This window comes from Pogoniulus pusillus, chromosome 23 (assembly GCF_015220805.1).
Source record: "Pogoniulus pusillus isolate bPogPus1 chromosome 23, bPogPus1.pri, whole genome shotgun sequence".
In the NCBI taxonomy this organism is placed as follows: Eukaryota; Metazoa; Chordata; class Aves; order Piciformes; family Lybiidae; genus Pogoniulus; species Pogoniulus pusillus.
The window spans coordinates 2,081,447-2,105,063 of NC_087286.1; the positions used below are offsets into that span (position 1 = coordinate 2,081,447).

General features: G+C 55.2%; 1 protein-coding gene across 5 annotated transcripts in view; it reads left to right on the top strand.

Moving 5' to 3' along the window:
• CACNB2 (calcium voltage-gated channel auxiliary subunit beta 2) overlaps window positions 1–23,617 on the top strand; it is a 345,847-nt gene that overhangs the window by 286,694 nt on the left and 35,536 nt on the right. For 3 of the 5 annotated variants that reach the window (XM_064162343.1, XM_064162347.1, XM_064162346.1), the window contains 4 exons: window positions 6,698–6,831; window positions 12,210–12,290; window positions 13,321–13,379; window positions 19,879–19,988. In XM_064162343.1, the coding sequence (XP_064018413.1) occupies window positions 6,698–6,831; window positions 12,210–12,290; window positions 13,321–13,379; window positions 19,879–19,988 (384 nt within the window). Of the gene's footprint in view, window positions 1–6,697; window positions 6,832–6,977; window positions 6,998–12,209; window positions 12,291–13,320; window positions 13,380–19,878; window positions 19,989–23,617 lie in introns of all 5 variants that reach the window. The other 2 variants (XM_064162344.1, XM_064162348.1) reach the window with 1 other exon arrangement.

A 23,617-nucleotide genomic window follows, 5' to 3' on the forward strand; every position in this document is an offset into this window, starting at 1 on the left:
GGGTTAGCAAAGCCCCTCAGGGTCACCAAGGCCAACCACTGACCTTACTCTACAAGGTGCACCCTAAACCACATCCCCAAGCACCACATCCAAACCACCTTTAAACACCTCCAGGGTTGATGACTCCCTCCCTGGGCAAGCTCATTCCAGTGCCTGACCACTCTTGCTGGGAAAAAAAATGCCCTACTGTGCAGTCTAAACCTACTCAGTGGCAGCTTGAGGTCATTCTCTCTTCTTCTACCACTGATTAGCTCTGAGAAGAGCCAAGAAGATGAACAAACCCCAAAATTCAGCTGCTGGGTGTTCTCCTGAGAGAGAAACAGTGCATTTTGCACCAGAAATCTCAGTAAGCCTTCCCAGTGGCTTCTCTCCTCAGCCAAAGGCTTATGATTTTCACTCACATTAGTTTCTGTGGAGCCTGATCTTAAAATGATCCTGAGGATTTTGAAGGATTTCTGTGTGCATGAAGAGAGAGGCAGGAGAATTCCATCAAGTTATGATAGTGGCTTTGTTTCATCCAATTAATTGCAAAATAGGTCTCTTTTATGAAACCAGGGATTTGCTTGTGCCTGCCTACTCCAAGGTGATTGCATCTGGTTAGAAGAGTTCAAGTGTCCTCCCTCCTGTGTTGTATTTGTAGTTTCCCAGCAGGTGTCCATCACAAGGCTCTAGAATGCACATTAAGGTCTTGTTTTATAGTGCCTTTCATAGAGTCATAGAACCAAGCAGGTTGGAAGAGACCTCCAAGCTCAGCCAGTCCAGCCCAGCACCCAGCCCTGCCCAAACAACCAGACCATGGCACTAAGTGCCCCAGCCAGGCTTGGCTTCAACACCTCCAGCCACAGAGACTCCACCACCTCCCTGGGCAGCCCATTCCAATGCCAATCACTCTCTATGACAACAACTTCCTCCTGACATCCAGCCTAGACCTGCCCTGGCACAGCTTGAGGCTGTGTCCCCTTCTTCTGTTGCTGGGTGCCTGGCAGCAGAGCCCAACCCCACCTGGCTACAGCCTCCCTGCAGGCAGCTGCAGACAGCAATGAGCTCTGCCCTGAGCCTCCTCTGCTGCAGGCTGCACACCCCCAGCTCCCTCAGCCTCTCCTCACAGGGCTGTGCTCCAGGCCCCTCCCCAGCCTTGCTGCCCTTCTCCAAACACCTTCCAGCAGCTCAACATCTCTTCAAGCTGTCACATTGACTTAAGTTCAACAACTTCATTCTGGCAGTAAAACTGCCCATGGGCCTAGGAGGGCTTTTCCCTGGAATCACAGAAGCACTGTGGCTGGAAAAGCTCTTGAAGCTCAGCCAGCCCAACCATTCTCTGGCTCTGCCAAGGCTGGGGCTAAGCCATGGCCCTCAGCACCACAGCTCTGCCTCGTGGCAACACCCCCAGGGGTGGGCATTCAGACACCTCCCTGGGCAGCCTCTGCCAGGCTTTGAGAACCCTTTCAGGGAAGAAGTTTCTTCTAAGATCCAAACTAAACCTCCCCTGGGGCAACTTGAGGCCATTTGCTGTCATCCTGTCACTTGTTACTAGGGATTAGAGCCCAGCCCCCACCTGGCCCCAACCTCCTCTTAGGTAGCTGCAGAGAGCAATGAGGCCTCTCCTCAGCCTCCTCTTCTCTACACCAAACACCCCCAGCTCCCTCAGCTGCTCCTCCCCAGCCCTGTTCTCCAGACCCTTCCCCAGCTCTCTTGCCCCTCCCTGGACCTGCTGCAGCTCCTCATAGAATCATAGAATCAGCCAGGTTGGAAGAGACCTCCAAGATCATCCAGTCCAACCTAGCACCCAGCCCTAACCAATCAACTAGACCATGGCACTAAGTGCCTCATCCAGTCTTTTCTTGAAGACCCCCAGGGACAGTGCCTCCACCACCTCCCTGGGCAGCCCATTCCAATGGGAAATCACTCTCTGTGAAGAACTTCTTCCTAACATCCAGCCTATAACTGCACCCAGGACTCAAGGTGTGGCCTCTCCAGTGCTGAGCCCAGGAGGACAATCCCTGCCCTGCTCCTGCTGGCCACACCATTGCTGCCCCAGGCCAGGGTCCTGGTGGCCTTTTGGCTACCTGGGGACATGCTGCCCCACCTTCAGCCTGCTGTCAGTCAGCCCCCCCAGGCGTTTCTCTGCTGGGCAGTTTCCAACCGCTGTGCCCCAAGCCTGGCGTGTTGCTGGGGTCATTGTGCCCCAAGTGCAGGACCCAGCACTTGGCCTTGTTGAATCTCATACACTTGGCCTCAGCCCATCAGCCCAGCCTGTGCAGGTCCTTCTGCAGAGCCTGGTTAGAGCATCTGGAATGCTGTCACTTCATTCTCTATCCTAAAGGCACTTGGAGGGCAGCAGCTGTGAGCGCTCCACAAGGCTGCAGAGACTTCAGCCATGAGAGCAGAGCTGAGATCCTTAGGGTAGCTTCTGTGGTTCCAGTGCTGTCTTCAGACCTCTTTGCACAAACAGGGCTTTCTGGAGGGGAAATCTGCCAATTTGTTTTCTTCAGTTCCATAGGAAATGCAGAGTGGACATCAGCTCAATGTGTGAGCCTCAGATCTGCCACCTGCAGTACTGGGGTTTTCTTCTCAAAGCATCTCAAGGAGAAGTGAAAGGGATTTTGGCTAAGACAAGAACTAAAGTGACTTTGGAGTACACTTCCATCATTATTCTCAGGCTCCCTCTTCTTAAAAGTACAATAAATGACCACTGCAGAAAGTATGTAGTGAGTTGAAGGGATTTGAACTCAGTCCAATTAATTCAGATCATTTCATTGTTTTCCTTTAGAGTCAGGGATGGGTGTTTTTTTTTTCCCCAGCTTAAACTAGTGCCACAAAAACAACCCCCCACACACACAAAGAAGCCAGAGAGTCAGTGCAAACCAACTGAAAAGGAGGCTCACAGGCACTGAAATCATCCATGTGCTATTGATCTGCTGATCGATCCACACCACCACAGATTGCATCAGCTTGGAAGGGACCCTCAAAGGTCATCTTGTGGCAGGCAGCAGGGACACCTCCAGCCAGAGCAGGCTGCACAGGGACACAGCAAGGCTGAGCTTGGATGACTCCAGGGATGAGACCAAAACCACAGCCCTGGGCAGCCTGTGCCAGGGTCTCACCACCCTCACTGTGCAGAACTTCCTCCTGATGTCCAACCTAACCCTGCCCTGCTCCACTTCCAAACCATTGCCCTTACCCTATCCCTTCTGAACAGTCCCTCCCCAGCCTGCCTGGAGCTCCTCTTCAGATACTGAAATGCAGCTCTGAGGTCCCCCTGGAGCCTTCTCTTCTCCAGGCTGCACAGCCTCAGCTCTTCCAGCCTGTTCCCATAGCAGAGGTTTTCCAGCCCTCTGATCATCTTTGTGGCTTCCTCTGAACCCTCTCCATCAGCTCCATGTCCTTCTTGTGTTGGAGGTCCCTGAGCTGGCCCCAGCCCTGCAGGTGAAGTCTCAGCAGAGCAGAGCAGAGGGGCAGGATCTCCTCTCTCCATCTCTGCCCACACTGCTCTGGATGCAGCCCAGGCTGCCCTTGGCCTTCTGTGCTGCCAGTGCCCATTGCTGGCTCCTGTCCAGCTTCTCCCCCCTCAATGCCCCCTAGGCCTTCTCTGCAGGGCTGCTCTCCATCTCATCATCCTCCAGTCTGGATTGATACCGAAGGTTGCCCTGACCTTGCACTTTGCCTCCCTGAACCTCATGAGATTCTCCTCAGCCACCTCTGCAGCCTCTGCATGGACCCATCCTGTCCTTGAGACTTACCAGCCACACCACTCAGCTTGCTACCACCTGCAGCCTTGCTGAAGGTGCCTCAGTTTTGCTGTTGATGTTGTTGGTGAAGGTACTGAACAGCTCTGGTCCCTGTACAGACCCTTGAGGGACAGCACTTCTCACCTGTCTCCATCTGGAGACGAAGCCATTGATGACTGCCCTTTGGATACCATCATCCAGCTCATTCCATATCCACAGGACACTCCACCCATCAAACCCATAGCTGCCCAGCACTGAGAGAAGGATGTCCTGAGCCACCAAGCAGCGTGAGGGCAGTGGTGAAAATGACTTGGGCACAACTGCAGAGCAGCAAAGGAGCTCTCGTGGGAGACACTGCATGAGCTGAAGGCTGGGAACAGAAGAGGAAGATGCTGCATTGCTTCTTTACATGAAAAGCTTAACAACTCTGAGTTTTCTTTCCTGACTATTTTAGCTGCAGATGGAACTGAAGGAGTTTTGATATCCCTTATTATGAGTGATTTATAGGAACTGGCCTGGGTTCAAGAGAAGATAATAACTTCTTTTTATACTTGTGAAGGGGATGAAGGAACAGTGCTGCTAGAGGAGAAAATGTGACGTGGTTCCCAGGGCTGTTTTTAGGAGCAGGAGTATAGAAGCAGAGCACAGATCCACTTGCAGGCTTGCCTGGCAAGGCACAGCTCTCTAACTCAGGAACTGCCAAGCATCGTGGTATGAGGTCTGTGAACAATTGAAAGGGGCAGACAGACTTCACCCCCAGCAGAAGAGATGGTGGCCCAAGCATCTCTTAAATCAGCAGCTGGCCTAGCAGGAATCATGGAATCATAGAACAGAACCATAGAATCAAGCAGGTTGGAAGAGAGCTCCAAGCTCAGCCAGCCCAACCTAGCACCCAGCCCTGCCCAAGCAACCAGACCATGGCACTAAGTGCCCCAGCCAGGCTTGGCTTCAACACCTCCAGCCACAGAGACTCCTCCACCTCCCTGGGCAGCCCATTCCAATGCCAATCACTCTCTCTGATAACAACTTCCTCCTAACACCCATCCTAGACATCCCCTGGCACAGCTTGAGACTCTGTCCCCTTCTTCTGTTGCTGGCTGCCTGGCAGCAGAGCCCAACCCCACCTGGCTACAGCCTCCCTGCAGGGAGCTGCAGACAGCAATGAGCTCTGCCCTGAGCCTCCTCTGCTGCAGGCTGCACACCCCCAGCTCCCTCAGCCTCTCCTCACAGGGCTCTGCTCCAGGCCCCTCTCCAGCCTTGCTGCCCTTCTCTCAACACCTTCCAGCACCTCAACATCTCTCTTGAATTGAGGAGCCCAGAACTGGACACAGCACTCCAGGGGTGGCCTGAGCAGTGCTGAGCACAGGGGCACAAGAACCTCCCTTGTCCTGCTGCCCACACTGCTCCTGAGCCAGCCCAGGATGCCATTGGCTCTGCTGCCCACCTGGGCACTGCTGCTTCATCTTCAGCTCCTCTCTCCCAGCACCCCCAGCTCCCTCTCTGCCTGGCTGCTCTCAGCCACTCTGGCCCCAGCCTGTGGCACTGCTTGGGGTTGTTGTGGCCAAAGTGCAGAACCCTGCACTTGGCCTTGTTCAATCTCCTCCCATTGGCCTCTGCTCACCCATGCAGCCTGGCCAGGTCCCTCTGCAGGGCTCTCCTACCCTCCAACATCTCCACAGCTGCTCCTAGGTTGGTGGCATCTGCAGACTTACTGATGCTGGGCTCAGGAATACTGATGTGTGGCACAAGTGAGTGGTCCATGGTGCTGTGGTGGGGGATGGCTCACTCATCAGGCAGCTGAAAGGTCACCAAGCTGCTTCCATCCTAGTTTGCTGCTTACACTTCTCTTCAGGGTTAGGTTCAGCCCAACAGGCAGACACAGCAAGCCCAGCATGTGGCAGCAGGCCGTGGCAGGAGGTGGGGGAGGGCATTACACCCAGGGGTGCTGTTGCCCAGCACATGTGTGGGTCACTTCTGTGCACATGCTGGCTTTCTGAGGAGAAATGTGGCTGTCCTATTTAAGGTGAGCATCAGTCCTTGCAAACAGGCTTTGGGTTGGTTGTGGGTTGGGCTTTGCTTGCAGCCCATGGACTCCCCATGCAGGGTTGCAGGGCTGTGCATTCTGAGAAGCTGTTGCTGCCTGCACCCAGGAGGAGTTCTTGCCTGTGCTGTTGTTAATTCCTTGGTAAAGAGAGTCAATATTCTGTGCTGCCCATCGTGTTGGGGTGGAGGCTGAGCAGCAGTGGTTTACTGTGTTCACTTCCCTTTTGCCCTGCCTGCTTCCTTGCTTCTCACAACAGGATCCAGGTCGCTGAGACAAGCTGGGATCAGTCTCCTCTGCCCTGCCACCCATTCTGTTTAGTTTTCACTGTCAGTAGGTCTGGTTTAATCTTTTCCTAATAAATGTATCTAATGATTTGGAATGGTTCAAATGCTGCTTGCAGCCCAGCCTGGGATAAACGTAGCTGGGGCTGATTTTTGCTCCACAATTGATTTCCCTTCTGTAATTTCCTACCCAAACACTTCAGCTGGCAGCTGATGATGCCTGGTTTGAGTGAGTGTCCACTGCTGTCAGGTAATTCAGATGGTGGCCAGGTCCTGTTGTTTACAAGCACAGACTTGGCCATTGCTCTGTTCTGCAAGGGTGATTCTGGGTGTGTCTGATGCAGCCACCTAAAAGAGGATCAGAGGAAAACCTTTTAGTAGCTGTTAAAGATTGCCTTCTGCCTTCTAATCCTAATGTGCTGCACCTTGACACTTCCCCCTCTGTCTTATGGTACTCATGGTTGATTTTTACATGTTGCTTTATTTACTTATGACTCAGGACAGTTTTGGGGTTGGTTGTTTTGTTTTCTCATCACCTGTGATTTCCTTTATTGGTATTATTATTAGTATTAATTATTATTATTTTAACCTATCTTTCCTTTCCCCTGTCAGCTGATAATTCTGACTTGTTTGTCTGTATATAGCTATAGACATAGATGCCACTGGCTTAGATGCAGAAGAAAATGATATGCCAGCAAACCATCGCTCCCCCAAACCCAGTGCAAACAGTGTCACATCACCCCACTCCAAAGAGAAAAGAATGCCCTTCTTTAAGAAGGTAACACCGACTTCCAAGCTCCCATCTGTCCACCTGCTCACCTGCACTGCGTCACATCTCCAGTCCTGTTGAGTGTCTGCGTCCCCTGAGCAGCCAATAACATGCATGCTTTTGTTGTTCTTTGTTTCTTTTCCATGCTGCTGTAGCTAAGCAGAAGCAGAAATCGGTAAGTTCCTGTCGGCACCTCCTTGTGTTCCTCCTGCCACTGGCACCCTCTGCAGCACTGCCCCAGCTTAGCGCTTCTAGAGGCGTACAACCGCTCGGGCACACAGTGGTAGGGGGTGGAAGGGACCTGCAGAGGTCATCCAGTCCAATCCTCCTGCCACAGCAGCATCACCCAGGGCTGGGCACACAGCAACACAGCCAGGTGGGCTTGGAAAGGCTCCAGAGCAGGAGACTCCACAGCCTCTCTGGGCAGCCTGCTCCAGGCTCCAGCACCCTCACACCAAACAAGTTCCTCCTCGTTGTGAGCTGGAACCTCCTGGGTCCCAGCTTGTACCTGTTGTTGCTTGTCCTGTCCCTGGGCAGCACCACCCAGAGCCTGGCACCTTCATCCTGACCCCCACTCCTCAGCTCTTGAGAGACATTGATCAGATCCCTCTCAGCCTTCTCCTCTCCAGCCTAAGCAGCCCCAGGCCTCTCAGCCTTTCTTCACAGCAGAGCTGTTCCAGTCCCTTCAGCATCCTCACAGCTCTCTGCTGGACTCTCTCCAGCAGCTCCCTGCCTCTCTTGAAATGTGGAGCCCAGACGTGGGCACAGTACTGCAGCTGTGGTCTCACATCCTGACCCCCACCCCTCAGCTGTGAGAAACATTGATCAGATCCCTCCCAGCCTTCTCCTCTCCAGACAACACAAGGCAGCTGTTGTGGAGTTAAGGAATAAAGGTATCAAGCTGTTGGGTTCAGTACAAGAAAACAGAGTCCCATGTCCATAGTACTATAGAATGGGTTGGATTGGAAGAGACCTTCAAGATCATCTAGTTTGAGGCCCCCCCACCATGGGCAGGGACACCTCCTACTGGACCACCTTGCTCAAGGCAACCTGACCTTGGACACCTCCAGGGAGGGGACATCCGCAGCTTTTCCAGGCAGCCTGTTCCAGTGCCTCTTTCAGTGGGCCCTTGAAGCTCTGCTGCAGTACTGACCCCTTTGATGGCCACTAGGACACACTGAGAAAGGCCTTCCAATGCAGGCATTCCTTCACCATCCCTGGAGGTGTTTAAGAGGAGGCTGAGTGAGGCCCTTAGTGCCATGGGTTAGTTAATTAGCAAGTGTTAACTGATAGGTTGGGCTCAGTGATCTCAGAGGTCTTTTCCAGCCTGCTTAATTCTGTGTGATTCTAGCCCTCATCCTTCTCAAGGCTTTTTTCCCCCTTGTGGGTCAGCCTACTGAAATGGTTGGAATCTAATCAGCCTCTCAGGCTGTACTGAGCAACCAACCAGCCCAACCTATTGGCTTTTTATTTAGTCAGTATTTCAGCTCACCAGGCAGGTGAACAAGACCAGCAAGCTGCAGGCTTATTTTGACAGTTTCCTTGGAGCCTGTTTTCCTGTTGTCATGTATAAATTATCAGCCAAATGTTGTTGCCATTCCTCAGGCAGAGCTCTGAGTAGCTGAGCTGGTACTGGTAGATCCCAGGAGAGCCACTGTCTCTCCACAGATAACCCAGATAACTGCAGCATTATGCAATTGCTGCTACAGCAAGCTGCAATCCATTTCCAGCAGCTCTGCTGGAATCAATTTTCCAGGCTTTAGGAAGCAGCAGCAACTCTGCAGGGCCATACCACACTTCTGTCCTTTTGCTTTGGAAGCTTTAGTCTTCATAGCTTCATTTGGGGCTGTTCAGTCTGGAGAGGAGAAGGCTCCGAGAAGACCTTGTTGTGGCCTTGATGTATGTGAAGGGGGCCACAAGAAAGCTGGGGAGGGACTTTTTGTGCTGTCAGGTAGTGATAGGACTGGGGGGAATGGAGCAAAACTAGAAGTGGGGAGATTCAGATTGGATGTTAGGAAGAAGTTCTTCCCCATGAGGGTGCTGAGACCCTGGCACAGGCTGCCCAGGGAGGTGGTGGAGGGCTCATCGCTGGAGGTGTTTAAGGCCAGGCTGGATGAGGCTCTGGACAGCCTGATCTAGTGTGAGGTGTCCCTGCCCATGGCAGGGGGATTGGCACTGGATGATCCTTGAGGTCCCTTCTCAGCCCTGACAATTCTCTGATTCTCTGCCTTGGTTTAGCCATTCACTTAAATCTACAGGTGACAACAGAGCACTGCAGTGCTTGTCAGCAGTGCCAAGTGGTGCTGTTGCTGCTGCTGTGGATGCTCTCATGTTTAGTAACTTTTCAATCTCTCTCTTATTTTCTCTTGAACTCTCTTCAAAATTACTGGATACTTCCAAAGTCACCAGCATTAGCTGTGGTAGGGTCTGATAAGTGCCTCACCATGCACAGTCCCACTATCAAAATCAGCAGTGGGGTCTGCTGAGTGACTTCTTGCTGTCTCATACCCAGATGCCAGTGCTAAGAAAGGAGGATGCCTGTTGGCATGCACTGGGTGCTTCCTGCATAAGCATCTGTCAAAGGTGCAGCTTCTAGATGAACCACCCTGCCCCTGGATGGTGGCTGCACTCCGTTCTGTGGTGCCTCCTCCTTTCCAGCTCACAGCCATTTGGTAGCTAGAGTGGGCTTTGTACTGATGACATTCACAGTAAATGCTGTGTGGGCATCCCATAATAATCGAGTAGTCACACTGCTGGGCAGGAGCCATATGGGCAGAATATCCTGGTTTCTATTCTGAGTCTGTATTTCAAGTTGACTGTGCAGGTGAAAGGTGGATAGCTGAGGGCCACTCCCTTAGGCAAGATCAGAGCCATGGAATGGCTCAGGTTGGGAGGGACCTCAGAGATCATCCACTGTAACCTCCCTGCCATGGGCAGGGACACCTCTCAACTAGACCTGGCTCCTCAGAGCTTCTTCCAGCCTGGCCTCGAACACTTCCAGGGAGAGGACATCCACAACCACTCTGGCTGACCTGTTCCAGAGTCTCACCACCCTCCTACTGAAGAACTTCTTCCTCAGCTCCACTCTAACCCTGCTCTGCCTCAGCTTCAAACCATTCCCCCTTGGCCTGTCTCTAGACACCCTCAGGGAAAGTCTCTGCAGCCTTCCTGTAGGATCTCTTCAGGTATTAGCAGGCAGCTCTAAGGTCCCCCTGGAGTCTTCTCCAGGCTGCATCGCCCCCAGCTCCCTCAGCCTGTCCTCACAGCAGAGCTGCTCCAGCCCTTGGATTGTCTTTGTGGCCTCCTCTGGTCTCACTCCAGCAGCTCTGTGTCCTTCTGCTGGGGACAGCAGAACTACTTGAGGTGGGGGCTCAGCAGAGCAGAATTAAAGACCTTTAATTGTTCCATTATCATAGAATCATAGAATGGCCTAGGCTGGAAGAGACCTTAGAGATCATCTAACCCAACCTCCCTGCCATGGGCAGGGACACCTCTCAACTAGCCCAAGTTACTCAAGGTCCCATCCAGACCTGGCCTTGAGCATCTCCAGGGAGGGGACATCCACAGCCTCTCTGGACAATCCATTCCAGAGTCTTTCCAGCCTCCTAGTACAGAATTTCTTCCTAAGATCTAATTTAAACCTATTCTCCTTCAACTTAAGTCTAATAGAGAGCTTAAAACCCAGTGAGGTACCTTCCACTCCGTTTTCTGCTGACAGCTTCGTTGCTTTAAGCTGTGAAGATTAGAGAGAACCACAAAAAACCTCTTGTTTGGCCAGAAGAGAGTTTAAAAATACCTCATTCTCCCTCAGCTCAACTCCTCTCAGTGCTTCCCCTCGTTATGTAAGAGCTGCTTAACTTCAGCCTGAGCACTTTGGGTTGAGTCAGCCACATGAAGACTAAGATCTGTTGCACCAGGACGCTCCAGCTCTCAGCACTTAACACATCTGCACTGAATTTTCTTGGGCTCTAAGAGGCTTCTCAGATGGTGAATTAGTGGAGGGCTGCTCTGGGACACTTGGCACAGCCTGACTGCAGGAGTCTGCAGCTTCCACCTGTGCAGGCTCACATCCTGCCTTGTGTCCAGTCAATGCACTTCCCACACTAAGGATGCCTTGGGCACTGGTGCACTTAATTATCTGGGGATGCTGCAGGTAACAAAAGATCAGATCCATGCTGTCAAAAAACCCCAAAAGCATTCACCAAAGTGTGTTGCCATGGTTTAGACTGCTTGGGACTGCTGCTTGTGTAGCATTTTGTGCTGTCACTGCTGTGCTCTCTGTCCCTGTGTCTCTGTGTTTGGGAACGTACTCGCTGATGGCAGTGTTCTGGTGGAGCGCCTTGGGATATGCTGAGTACTGAAACAAGGAGCAATGCCCCTGTGCTGTGATCTTGGCTGATGTAGTTGTACTCTGGAGGCACTGGAGACCTGCCACGCCTTTCTCCACCTCACTCGCCTGCTTCTGGATTTGCATTTCAATCCGTTTGGGTTTTTTTTCCCCTTCTCCCCTCCCAAGACACAGATAAACTAAACCCTCCCTCCCAACCCAAAAGCTCTGGCTGCTAAGCCTCACTCTCGGTGCCATTCATTACAGAGAGAGCCCCCAGTTTAAGTGGGGTTGATACCAGTGTACAAGCTGGGGCCACCTTTGGAAGCAGGCAGTGTTTTGAGCTCTGCATTGACAGCACTTGCTCTGACCCTGTAACCATGCACCAGCGAGTGCTTTGATGCATCTCCTGCTGACAGCATCCCTGCTGACTGGCGGCAGGGACTTCCCAAGGTGGAACCATTGCTATCCCAAGCTCTGGTCACTCAGATGTTGTACAAGTCCTGACTTCAGCAGGCATTATTTTGGGTTCCTTTGCAAGGGGGTTGCAGACTCAAGAGCTGAAGTTAGACTCTGAGTGCTGCCACGGGAGTTTGCGGTGGTGTCACAGCGCTTGGTCCAGAGCTGGGCAGAGCTGCTCAGCAAAGGCAGAGCTGTGCTGTTCCCAGCCCTTTCTGTTGGATTTGGTCCCTTTCCTTAAATTGCCTACATCAAACTCAGGTGGGGAACAGCTGGTCCCAACCCTCCAGTCAATCAGCTCAAGTCATTACCTCCTGGAATTGCCCTTTTCCCGTGTAGCAGTCAGGAGGTACGGAATGGGGCACGCAGAAGCCTCCGGGAGAGCAGCACTTTGCTGACCACTCGAGGCAGATGCAGCACCAGGAGGAGAACCAAAAGTCAAGGAAAAAATCCTTGAGCCTCTGAAGTGCTTGTGTGGTACAGCCAGTGCGGGGGCAGTGAAGGGATGCGTGCTGGGTGCGTGGGTGACACCACTGGCAACTGGGAGGCGCTGGGGCGCGGTGTGGCCGCGGCCGGGTGCTGACAGCTCTCTCTCTCGCAGACAGAGCACATCCCTCCCTACGATGTAGTGCCTTCTATGCGGCCAGTGGTGCTGGTGGGGCCTTCTCTCAAGGGATACGAAGTAAGTGGGCCTGGGGACCGCCTTCCCTTAGCCGGAGACCCAAAGTCCTGTGTCGCTCCCTTACTCCCTCCCTCCCTTCCTTCCTTCCTTCCTTCCTTCCTTCCTTCCTTCCTTCCTTCCTTCCTTCCTTCCTTCCTTCCTTCCTTCCTTCCTTCCTTCCTTCCTCCCTCCCTCCCTCCCTCCCTCCCTCCCTCCCTTTCTCCCTCCCTCCCTCTCTCCCTCTCTCCCTTCTTTCCTTCCTCCCTTCCTTTCTTCCTTCTTTCCCTCCTTCCTTCCTCCATTCTTCCCTTTCTCCCTCCCTCCTTTCCTCCCTCCCTCCTTTCCTCCCTCCCTCCCTTCCTCCCTCCCTTCCTTCCTCCCTCCCTCCCTTCCTCCCTCCCTTCCTCCCTCCCTCTCTTCCTTCCTCTCCTCCTTCCTTTCTTCCCTCCTCCCCTCCCTCCTTCGCTCCTTCCTTCCTTTATTCCCTCCTGCCTTCCTTCTTGCCTTCCTTCCTGTTTGCCTACCTGCCTCCCTCCCCTCTCTCCCTTCCCTCCCTCCCTCTCTCCCCTCCCTTTCTCTCCTCTCTCCTTTCCCTCCCTCCCTCCCTCCCCTCTGCTCTCTTCCTGCCTCCCCTCTCTCCCTTCCCTCCCTCCCCTTTCTCCTCCCCTTTCTCTCTCCCTTCCCTCCCCTCTCTCCCTTGTCTCCCTCCCTCTCTCTCTCCTTTCCCTCCCCTTTCTCCCTTCCCTCCCTCCTCTCCCCTCGTCCCCTCCCCCATTCCCCTCCTCGCTTCCCCCCTCCCCTCCTCCCCCTCCTCCCTTCCCTCCCTCCCACCCCCGCTTCCTATTCAGAGGCAGAGTGAGCAGCAGGCACAAGCGCAGGCAGTCTCTACTGGGCAGCTGCTTATTTCTCTCTCCCCTCGGAGTTGAGATTCACAATCAGTCCACCCCAGCCCTGCTGCTCAGTCAGGAGCCTGGTTGCACGTTGCTGTGGCTAGCCTCAGGATTTTCCCTCTCTGGTTCCTAATGAGCTGTTTGTTTGTTCTCCCTTGCAGGTAACAGACATGATGCAGAAAGCACTCTTTGACTTTCTGAAGCACAGGTTTGAAGGGCGGTAAGTACTGCGCAGTGCAGCTCCTTCAGCTCCTCCTTCAGCTCCTCCTTCAGGGCTGGCAGCCCTCTAGGGAATGCCTGCACTCTGTCTGCAGCCCCGGGGGAAGCAATGGCAGCTAACTGCTTGGGCAGCCTGGAAGTGTGGATGGGAGATAGAATCATAGAATAGAAACATAGAATCAACCGGGTTGGAAGAGAGCTCCAAGCTCATCCAGCCCAACCTAGCACCCAGCCCTGCCCAACCAACCAGACCATGGCACTAAGTGCCCCAGCTAGGCTTGGCTTCAACACCTCCAGCCACAGAGACTCCACCACCTCCCTGGGCAGCCCATTCCAATGCCAATCACTCTCTCTGACAACAACTTCCTAACAACATCCAGCCTAGACCTCCTCTGGCACAACTTGAGACTGTGTCCCCTTCTTCTGTTGCTGCTTGCCTGGCAGCAGAGCCCAACCCCACCTGGCTACAGCCTCCCTGCAGGCAGCTGCAGACAGCAATGAGCTCTGCCCTGAGCCTCCTCTGCTGCAGGCTGCACACCCCCAGCTCCCTCAGCCTCTCCTCACAGGGCTCTGCTCCAGGCCCCTCCCCAGCCTTGCTGCCCTTCTCTCCACACCTTCCAGCACCTCAGCATCTCTCTTGAGATGTCCCACAACTGGACACAGCACTCAAGGTGTGGCCTGAGCAGTGCTGAGCACAGGGGCAGAAGAACCTCCCTTGTCCTGCTGCCCACACTGCTCCTGAGCCAGCCCAGGATGCCATTGGCTCTGCTGCCCACCTGGGCACACTGCTGCCCACCTGGGCACACTGCTGGCTCACATTCAGCTACTATCCACCAGTACCCCCAGCTCCCTCTCATGCCTGGCTGCTCTCAGCCACTCTGTCCCCAGCCTGTAGCACTGTAGATTTCCTGTACATCCATGGTCACAGAGTGGGTTGGCTTGGAAGGGCCCTTAAAGATCATCCAGTTCCAACCCTCCCTGCCATGGGCAGGGACAGATTGGGTTGCCCAGAGGCACATCCAGCCTGGCCATGAACACCTTCAGGGAGGGGGCATCCATGACCTCTTGGCAACCTGTGCCAGTGTCTCACCACCCTCACTGCAAACAACAACTTCCTAATCTCCAGTCTCAGTCTGCCCCCCTGAAACTTCAGTCCATTGTCCCTTGTGCTGTCACTCCAAGCCCTTGTCCAAAGTCCCTCCCCTGCTCTGCTGGAACACCTTCAGGTACTGCAAGACTGCTCTAAGGTTGCCCTGGAGCCTTCTCCACGATGAACAACTCCAATTCTCTCAGCCTGTCCCCACAGGGGAGGTTCTCCAGCCCTCTGATCATCTTTGTAGCCTCCTCTGGATCTGCTCCAACAGTCCCATGTCCTTCTTGTGCTAGGGACACCAGAGCTGGATGCAGTCCCCCAGGTGTGCTCTGGTGAGAGCCATCACTCCTGCTCAGCTCTAGATCCTTGTAGTGGCACCTAACTTGAAAAGAGGGCTTTTTGACTCAGACTACCTGCTGTATATGGTTGTTAGACTCTGGATGGCTCCAAATGGGGGCTTGGTTTGGTAGGAGTGATGAGCTAGATGAAAGGAAGACACAAAAGGTCTGCTGTGGGAGGAGGACAGTGCCCACCCTAGCTGAAGTCTGGTGGCACTCAGCAGCAGACAGGCTGCAGTTCTCTGGGTCTTGGTCTGAGTGCTGGGACCACCTCTCCCCCACAGCAAGCTAGGCAAGGTCCAGCCCGAGGTGCATCGGAGCCTCTAGGCACTGGGCATGGCAGTGAGGAGCTCTCTCCAAAGGCAGTTCTAGACCAGACATCCAGGTGCAGCCCCCACGTGTGGTGGTACTGCCCACAGTCACCTCTGCTGATGGGATGAGATCGAGGGGACAGACTGAGAAAGAAAGAAAGAAGGAAGGAAGGAAGGAAGGAAGGAAGGAAGGAAGGAAGGAAGGAAGGAAGGAAGGAAGGAAGGAAGGAAGGAAGGCAGGCAGGCTTCCTGTAACATCTGTGGCAGTAACACTGCCCCTCCTGGTGCTCTCAGACTTCTAAGGGGGAGCTCCATGTCTCTTGTCAACAGCTTCAGCTCTTTACAGTACCAGGCACTGTGGTTTAAGTGGTTGAGCTGCCTCAGTCAGAATGGTGATGCTGAAACCTGGCCACTTTCTGGTCCCTCTTTACATTAGCCAGGGTTGTCAGATCATAGAATCACAGCATGGCAGAGGGTGGAGAGGACCTCTAGAGATCATCCAGCCCAACCTCCCCTGGCAGAGCAGCCTCACTCAGGTCACACAGGAATACATCCAGGTGAGCTTGGAAAGTCTGCAGAGCAGGAGACTCCACAGCCTCTCTGGGCAGCCTGCTCCAGGCCTCCAGCACCCTCACACCAAACAAGTTGCTCCTCATGCTGAGCTGGAACCTCCTGGCTCCCAGCTTGTACCTGCTGTTGCTTGTCCTATCCCTGGGCAGCACCACCCAGAGCCTGGCACCTTCATGCTGACCCCCAGCCCTCAGCTCTTGAGAGACATTGATCAGATCCCTCTCAGCCTTCTCCTCTCCAGCCTAAGCAGCCCCAGGGCTCTCAGCCTTTCTTCACAGCAGAGCTGTTCCAGTCCCTTCATCATCCTCACAGCTCTCTGCTGCACTCTCTCCAGCAGGTCCCTGCCTCTCTTGAAGTGTGGAGCCCAGACCTGGGCACAGTACTGCAGCTGTGGTCTCAGCAGGGCAGAGCAGAGGGGCAGGAGACCCTCCCTAGCCCTGCTGGCCACACTCTTCCTGATGCACCCCAGATGCCGTTGGCCCTCTTGGCCACAAGGGCACATTGCTGCCCATGAAGAACTTCATATGCACCAGGACTCCGAGGTCTTTCTCCATGGATCTGCTTTCCAGCAGGACAACCCTAGTCTGTGTTGGTGCCTGCTGTTGCTCCTGTGCATAGCCTCTGTTTTGGGAGCAGACTTTGGTCTTCCTGCTGTTGTGTATCTCAGAAACCAATGAAAATGATGTTAAACACATCAGGGATCTCACACTGAGCAAACAGTTGGGTTGGACTGGGCAGTCAGCTTTGCTTGCTCTACCATCACTGCCTCTAAGACAGAATCACAAAGTCACAGAACCTGAGAGACTGGAGGAGACCTCCAGGTGTGATCCAGTCCAGCCCCCCCTGCCAAGCAACATCACCCAGGGCAGGGCACACAGGAACACATCCAAGTGGGCTTGGAAAGGCTGCAGAGAAGGAGACTCCACAACCTCTCTGTCCAGCACCCTCACTGGAGAGAAGTTTCTCCTCATGCTGAGGTGAAACCTTCTGTGTTCCAGTTTGTAACTGCTGTTCCTTGGCTTATTGCTGCCGAGCACCGAAAAGAGCTTGGCCCCAGCCACTGACCCCCACCCCTCAAGGTACTGATAGACATTGATCAGAACCCTCTCAGCCTTCTCCTCTCCAGACTAACCCCAGGGCTCTCAGTCTCTCATAGCAGGGGAGATGCTCTGATCCCCCAGTCATCCTCCTGGCTGTAGACAGGGGAAAAAGGATTTCTTACTCCCCTCAGGAAGACCAATCAGAGCGAGACAAAAAGCTGTCGAAGGTTGTGGTGTTGATCAATTAGCAGATAAGTATCACTAATGAACAGCCCAGGTGCCAGGCTGGGTTTGTTTGGGAGACTGATGGCATTATCTGTGAGGAGCTGTGCCACAAATCCCAACCTTTGGCTGCCTCTTTAGCTTCACTTCAATGACGCCTCCATCTCCAAAGCCCTGTTACCAGGCAGCATCCTGCAGACAATGCTGGGGTTTGCTCCTCTTCATCTCTGGCTTTGTGAGGTTTTGCAGGGTTGTACATAAACATATCCACATGTTGAGCTGACTGGGAAGTGACCTACTTGGGTACATGTCAGATGAAGAGCATCTGACTCTGCCTGCTGGACAGGAGCCCTCCTTGTTCTTAGCAAATCCATTTCCTCCTCTTCAGCTGCAAGCAAAATCCTACAAGGAAGAGCAAGGGAATATCATTGGTGCTGATTCAACTCAGCACTGGAAAAATCTGACCCCTAAACCTCTTTAGACCAGAGCCTGGAAGGGAGTTTCTCCACAGGGTGCATCTTGGTCCTGCAAAGCAAAGCAAGCTCAGTTAAGTGTTTTGCTAGGAGGAAGAATATGCAGAGGGTCATGGAGCGGGTCAGTGCAAGCAGCTGCAAGGATCCACTTCTTCCTTGGCTCATCTTTTCTCAGGAACCAAAACTGAGCCTGCCAGATACTCATCCCAGAGTGTTCATTTGCATCCTTCTCTGTGTCACAGCCCCTACTTTCAGGTGACCAGCACACTGCTGCTGCTCTCTGGAAGGTCATGGAATCAGAGTCATCACAGAGGGAAAAGAGCTTTCAGATCATTGAGTCCAACCATGACCAGCTCCCATGGCCACTAAACTGTATCCCGAAGCACCACACCTAGAGGAGGCCACAAAGATGATCAGGGGGCTGGAGCACCTCTCCTGTGAAGACAGATTGAAAGAGTTGAGGCTGTTCAGCCTGGAGAAGAGAAGGCTACAGAGAGAACTTGGAGCTGAATTTCAGTGTTTGAAAGGGACCTCCAGGCAGGCTGGGTCGGGGCTGCTCAGAAGGGCCTGTGGGGATAGGATGAGGGCAATGGCTTGGAACTGGAGCAGGCTGAGCATCAGGAGGAAGTTCTGCACAATGAGGCACAGACTGCCCAGGGCTGTGGTTGAGGTCCCATCTCTGGAGACAATCAAGATCAACCTTGCTGCATCCCCGTGCAGCCTGCTGTAGTTGGACGTGTCCCTGCTGCCTGCAGGCACCTTTGAAGATCCCTTCCAGCCCAATGCAGTCTGAATCACAGAATCAGTCAGGGCTGGAAGGGACCACAAGGGTCATCAGGGTTGGAAGGGACCACAAGGGTCATCAGGGCTGGAAGGGACCACAAGGGTCATCTAGTTCCAACTCCCCTGCCATGGGCAGGGACACTTCACACTAGAGCAGGCTGTCCAGAGCCTCATCCAGCCTGGCCTTAAACACCTCCAGGAGTAAGGCTTCCACCACCTCCCTGGGCAACCTGTGCCAGGCTCTCACCACCCTCATGCTGAAGACAGGATGAGCTTTGAGGGTCCCTTCCAACCCAATGCAATGTCTGTGAATCTACACACTCCTTGAACATCTCCAGGGCTGTGGCTCCATCACCTCCCTGGACAGCCTGTAGGTAACTCATGCACTCTGTTAATAACAAACACAGATGCTAGGAGCCTGAACAAGGCAGTTAAGGAGCTCCATGGCTGCACAGGTTTCCACTGCTAAGCCTCGCCTTTGCTTGTGCCTCTATGTCTCACACCCATGGTTTAAAGTAAGCCAGGCTGTCACTCAGTACCTTTCAACAAGTTAATCAAAATTAGGGAACGGAGAAAAGAGCCTCTTCATATGGGGATAGTGGTGCAGAGTCTGACAACATCAGGCCTGCAGCCTCCTGGGAAGCAGGTCTGCAGCATCCTGCCTCCCCTCGCCCCCAAGGAGCAGTAGGATGAGAGCAACTGTGCTGGAGTTGTGCCAGGGGAGGGTTAGGTTGGAGATGAGGAAAAAGAGTAGTGAGGGGTTGGGACAGGCTGCCCAGGGAGGTGGTGGAGTCCCCACCCCAGGAGGTGTTGAAGAAGCTGTAGCTGTGGTGCTTCACGGTAGAGTTCAGTGGTTGTGGTAGTTGGGTTACAGTTGGACTTAATGCTTGCAGGTCTTTCCCAACTGATACTGTGACTCTCTGACTCTGTGCTGAGAGATGGGTACCCACAGCAGCCCTTATGGTCAGAGATGGATGTCTATAGCTGCCCTTGTGGTCAGAGCTGGGTGTCCATAGCAGCCCTTGTGGTCAGAGCTGGGTGTCCTACAGAAGCCCTTGTGGTCAGAGCTGGGTGTCCCCTTGCAGTCAGGGGTGGGTGTCCTGAGGCTACCCTTGCAGGCAGGGATGGGTGCCCTGAGGCCACCCTTGCAGGCAGGGTGGGTGCCATGCCGCAGCCCTTGCAGTCAGGGGTGGGTGTCCTGAGGCTACCCTTGCAGGCAGGGTGGGTGTCTATAGCAGCCCTTGCAGGCAGGGTGGGTGTCTATAGCAGCCTTTGCAGGCAGGGTGGGTGTCTATAGCAGCCCTTGCAGGCAGGGTGGGTGTCTATAGCAGCCCTTGCAGGCAGGGGTGGGTGTCTATAGCAGCCCTTGCAGGCAGGGTGGGTGTCTATAGCAGCCCTTGCAGGCAGGATGGGTGCTGTGCCGCAGCCCTTGCAGGCAGGGTGGGTGTCTATAGCAGCCCTTGCAGGCAGGATGGGTGTCTATAGCAGCCCTTGCAGGCAGGGTGGGTGCCGTGCCGCAGCCCTTGCAGGCAGGGTGGGTGCCGTGCCGCAGCCCTTGCGGCAGCATCGGGCGCGGTTCTCCTGGGCTGCGGCTGTGCAGAGCAGGCTGCGCTGCCGAGCGGCTCCCTGCCGGCCCCGCCGAGCGCTGACCGCTGCCCGCTCTCTTGCAGGATCTCCATCACACGTGTGACAGCAGACATCTCGCTGGCCAAGCGCTCGGTGCTGAACAACCCCAGCAAGCACGCCATCATCGAGCGCTCCAACACACGCTCCAGCCTGGGTGAGTGCTGCCGCTGCCCCCGCAGCCTGCCCGGCTCTGCGCTGCTCCCGCAGCCTGCCCAGCAGAGCTCCCGCAGCCTGCCCGGCTCTACGCTGCTCCCGCAGCCTGCCCGGCTCTGCGCTGCCCCTGCAGCCTGCCCAGCAGAGCTCCCGCAGCCTGCCCGGCTCTGCGCTGCTCCTGCAGCCTGCCCGGCTCTGTGCTGCTCCCGCAGCCTGCCCGGCTCTGCGCTGCCCCCGCAGCCTGCCCGGCTCTGCGCTGCCCCCGCAGCCTGCCCGGCTCTGCGCTGCTCCCCGCAGCCTGCCCAGCAGAGCTCCCGCAGCCTGCCCGGCTCTGTGCTGCTCCTGCAGCCTGCCCGGCTCTGCGCTGCTCCCGCAGCCTGCCCGGCTCTGCGCTGCTCCCGCAGCCTGCCCGGCTCTGCGCTGCTCCCGCAGCCTGCCCGGCTCTGCGCTGCTCCCGCAGCCTGCCCAGCAGAGCTCCCGCAGCCTGCCCGGCTCTGTGCTGCTCCCGCAGCCTGCCCGGCTCTGCGCTGCTCCCGCAGCCTGCCCGGCTCTGCGCTGCTCCCGCAGCCTGCCCGGCTCTGCGCTGCTCCCGCAGCCTGCCCAGCAGAGCTCCCGCAGCCTGCCCGGCTCTGCGCTGCCCCCGCAGCCTGCCCAGCAGAGCTCCCGCAGCCTGCCCGGCTCTGCGCTGCTCCCGCAGCCTGCCCAGCAGAGCTCCCGCAGCCTGCCCGGCTCTGCGCTGCTCCTGCAGCCTGCCCAGCAGAGCTCCCGCAGCCTGCCCGGCTCTGCGCTGCCCCCGCAGCCTGCCCAGCAGAGCTCCCGCAGCCTGCCCGGCTCTGCGCTGCCCCCGCAGCCTGCCCGGCTCTGCGCTGCTCCCGCAGCCTGCCCAGCAGAGCTCCCGCAGCCTGCCCGGCTCTGCGCTGCCCCCGCAGCCTGCCCAGCAGAGCTCCCGCAGCCTGCCCGGCTCTGCGCTGCTCCCGCAGCCTGCCCAGCAGAGCTCCCGCAGCCTGCCCGGCTCTGCGCTGCTCCTGCAGCCTGCCCAGCAGAGCTCCCGCAGCCTGCCCGGCTCTGCGCTGCCCCCGCAGCCTGCCCAGCAGAGCTCCCGCAGCCTGCCCGGCTCTGCGCTGCCCCCGCAGCCTGCCCCCAGAGCAAAGCAGCCGCCCCCACCACGCAGAGATCCTGCCGCTGGAGAGGCTTTTAAGCTCCTTTCCAGCTGGGCTCCACACAGAGCTGGTCGTGGCCTGTCCTGCTGGCTGCAGTTTGCATAGGCTGGCTCGGGTTGGAAGGGACCTCAGAGATATCTGCCTCAACCTCCCTGCCACAGACAGGGACACCTCTCAACTCGACTTGGTTGCTCAAGACCTCATCCAACCTGGCCTTGAGCACCTCCACAGAGGAGGCAACCATAACCACTCTGGGTAACCTGTTCCAGAGTCTCACCACCCTCCTACTGAAGAACTTCTTCCTCAGCTCCACTCTAACCCTGCTCTGCCTCAGCTTCAAACCATTCCCCCTTGGCCTGTCTCTAGACACCTTCAGGGAAAGTCTCTCTGCAGCTTCCTGTAGGATCTCTTTAGGTATTGGAAGGCAGCTCTAAGATCCCCCCCTGGAGTCTTCTCCAGGCTGCATCCCCCCCAGCTCCCTCAGCCTGTCCTCAGCAGAGCTGCTCCAGCCCTTGGACCATCTTTGTGGCACTCCAGCAGTTCTCTGTCCTCACCATGCTGGGGACAGCAGCACTGGAGGCAGGATGGGAGGTGAGGTCTGAGCAGAGCAGAGCCTAGGGGCAGAATCCCCTCTCTTGCCCTGCTGCCCACACTGCTCTGGCTGCAGCCAGCACTCAGCTGCCTGCTGGGCTGCAGGAGAGTGCTGCTGGCTGCTGGGGAGCTGCTCAGCACCCAAACACCCCCAAGGCTATTCCCTCAGGGCTGCTATCAACCCTCTCTGCCCTTCTTTTGAATAGAGCTGGCATTTTGCAATATGGATGAGGGGCACCCAGCTGTGGAACCAGGAGAACCTTGATGATTAATTTCCCAAGGTGAACACCAAAATCTGTGCAGATTTGTGCACTACACAAATATCTGCAGTAGCCAAGAGTGTATCATCTGTTCCCCATCCTCAAAGACTTCCCTGTGTACAAGACAGCTATCACACAAAAATGATACAGGGAAACACAAAACCTGTACAACAATAAGTGCAGCCCAACCAGTTTCATCCTGTGGAGAGTCTTACCCTTGGGAACATCAACATCTTTTCTTTGGCTCAAGGGATCACACAGAATCACAGAATGTTAGGGCTTGGAAGAGACCTCCAGAGATCATCCAGTCCAATTCCCCTGCCAGAGCAGCATCACCCAGGGCAGGGCACACAGGAACATGTCCAGGTGGGGTTGAAAAGTCTGCAGAGAAGGAGACTCCACAGCCCCTAGGGGCAGCCTGCTTCAGGCCTCCAGCACTTTCACAGTGGAAAAATGGGGATGGGAACCTCTCTGGACCTACTCACCACAGCCCTTCTAGTCCACTCCAGCTGTCCTTGGCCTTCTTGGCCACAAGGGCACATTGCTAGCTCATGGACACCCTGAGCCCCCCAAGAACCCCAGGCCCCTCTCTTCTGTGCTGCTCTCCAGCAGGTCACTCCCCAGCCTGTCCTGGTCCATGAGGTTGTTCTTTCCCAGATGCAGACTCTACCCTTGCCCTTGTTGGATTTCATTCCATGTCTCCCTGCTGGTCTCTCCAGCCTGTGCAGGTCTGGCTGAATGTCAGCATAGTTTGGGGGATGTCAGCCGCTGCTCTCAGTGTGATGTCAGCAGCAAACTTGCTGCCAGTGCCCTCTGTGCACTTATCTAAGTCATTTATGACTACTGTGCAGTCTGGCCCCAGTACTGACCCCTGAGGGACTACATTGGATATAGGCCTCCAGCTACACTCTGTGCCACTGACCATAGCTTGTGGTAGACATACTGAAAGTGGAAGTTCTGACACCCAAAAGATGGCAGGGATAGTGGAGGTGTGTCTGTGCCTGGGTGGAGAGATGTGTCTATGCCTGGATGGAGAGATGCGTGTCTGGATGGAGAGATGTGTCTGTGCCTGGGTGGGGACATGTGTCAGTGCCTGGATGGAGAGATGTGTAAGTGTCTGGATGGAGAGATGTGTCTGTGCCTGGGTGGAGAGATGTGTCTGTGCCTGGGTGGAGAGATGTGTCTGTGCCTGGATGGAGAGATGTGTCAGTGTCTGGATGGAGAGATGTGTCTGTGCCTGGATGGAGAGATGTGTCAGTGTCTGGATGGAGAGATGTGTGAGTGGATGGAGAGATTTGTGTCTGGATGGAGAGATGTGTAAGTGTCTGGATGGAGAGATGTGTCTGTGCCTGGATGGAGAGATGTGTCAGTGTCTGGATGGAGAGATGTGTGAGTGGATGGAGAGATGTGTGTCTGGATGGAGAGATGTGTCTGTGCCTGGATGGAGAGATGTGTCAGTGTCTGGATGGAGAGATGTGTGAGTGGATGGAGAGATGTGTGTCTGGATGGAGAGATGTGTAAGTGTCTGGATGGAGAGATGTGTCTGTGCCTGGATGGAGAGATGTGTCAGTGTCTGGATGGAGAGATGTGTAAGTGCCTGGATGGAGAGATGTGTGTCT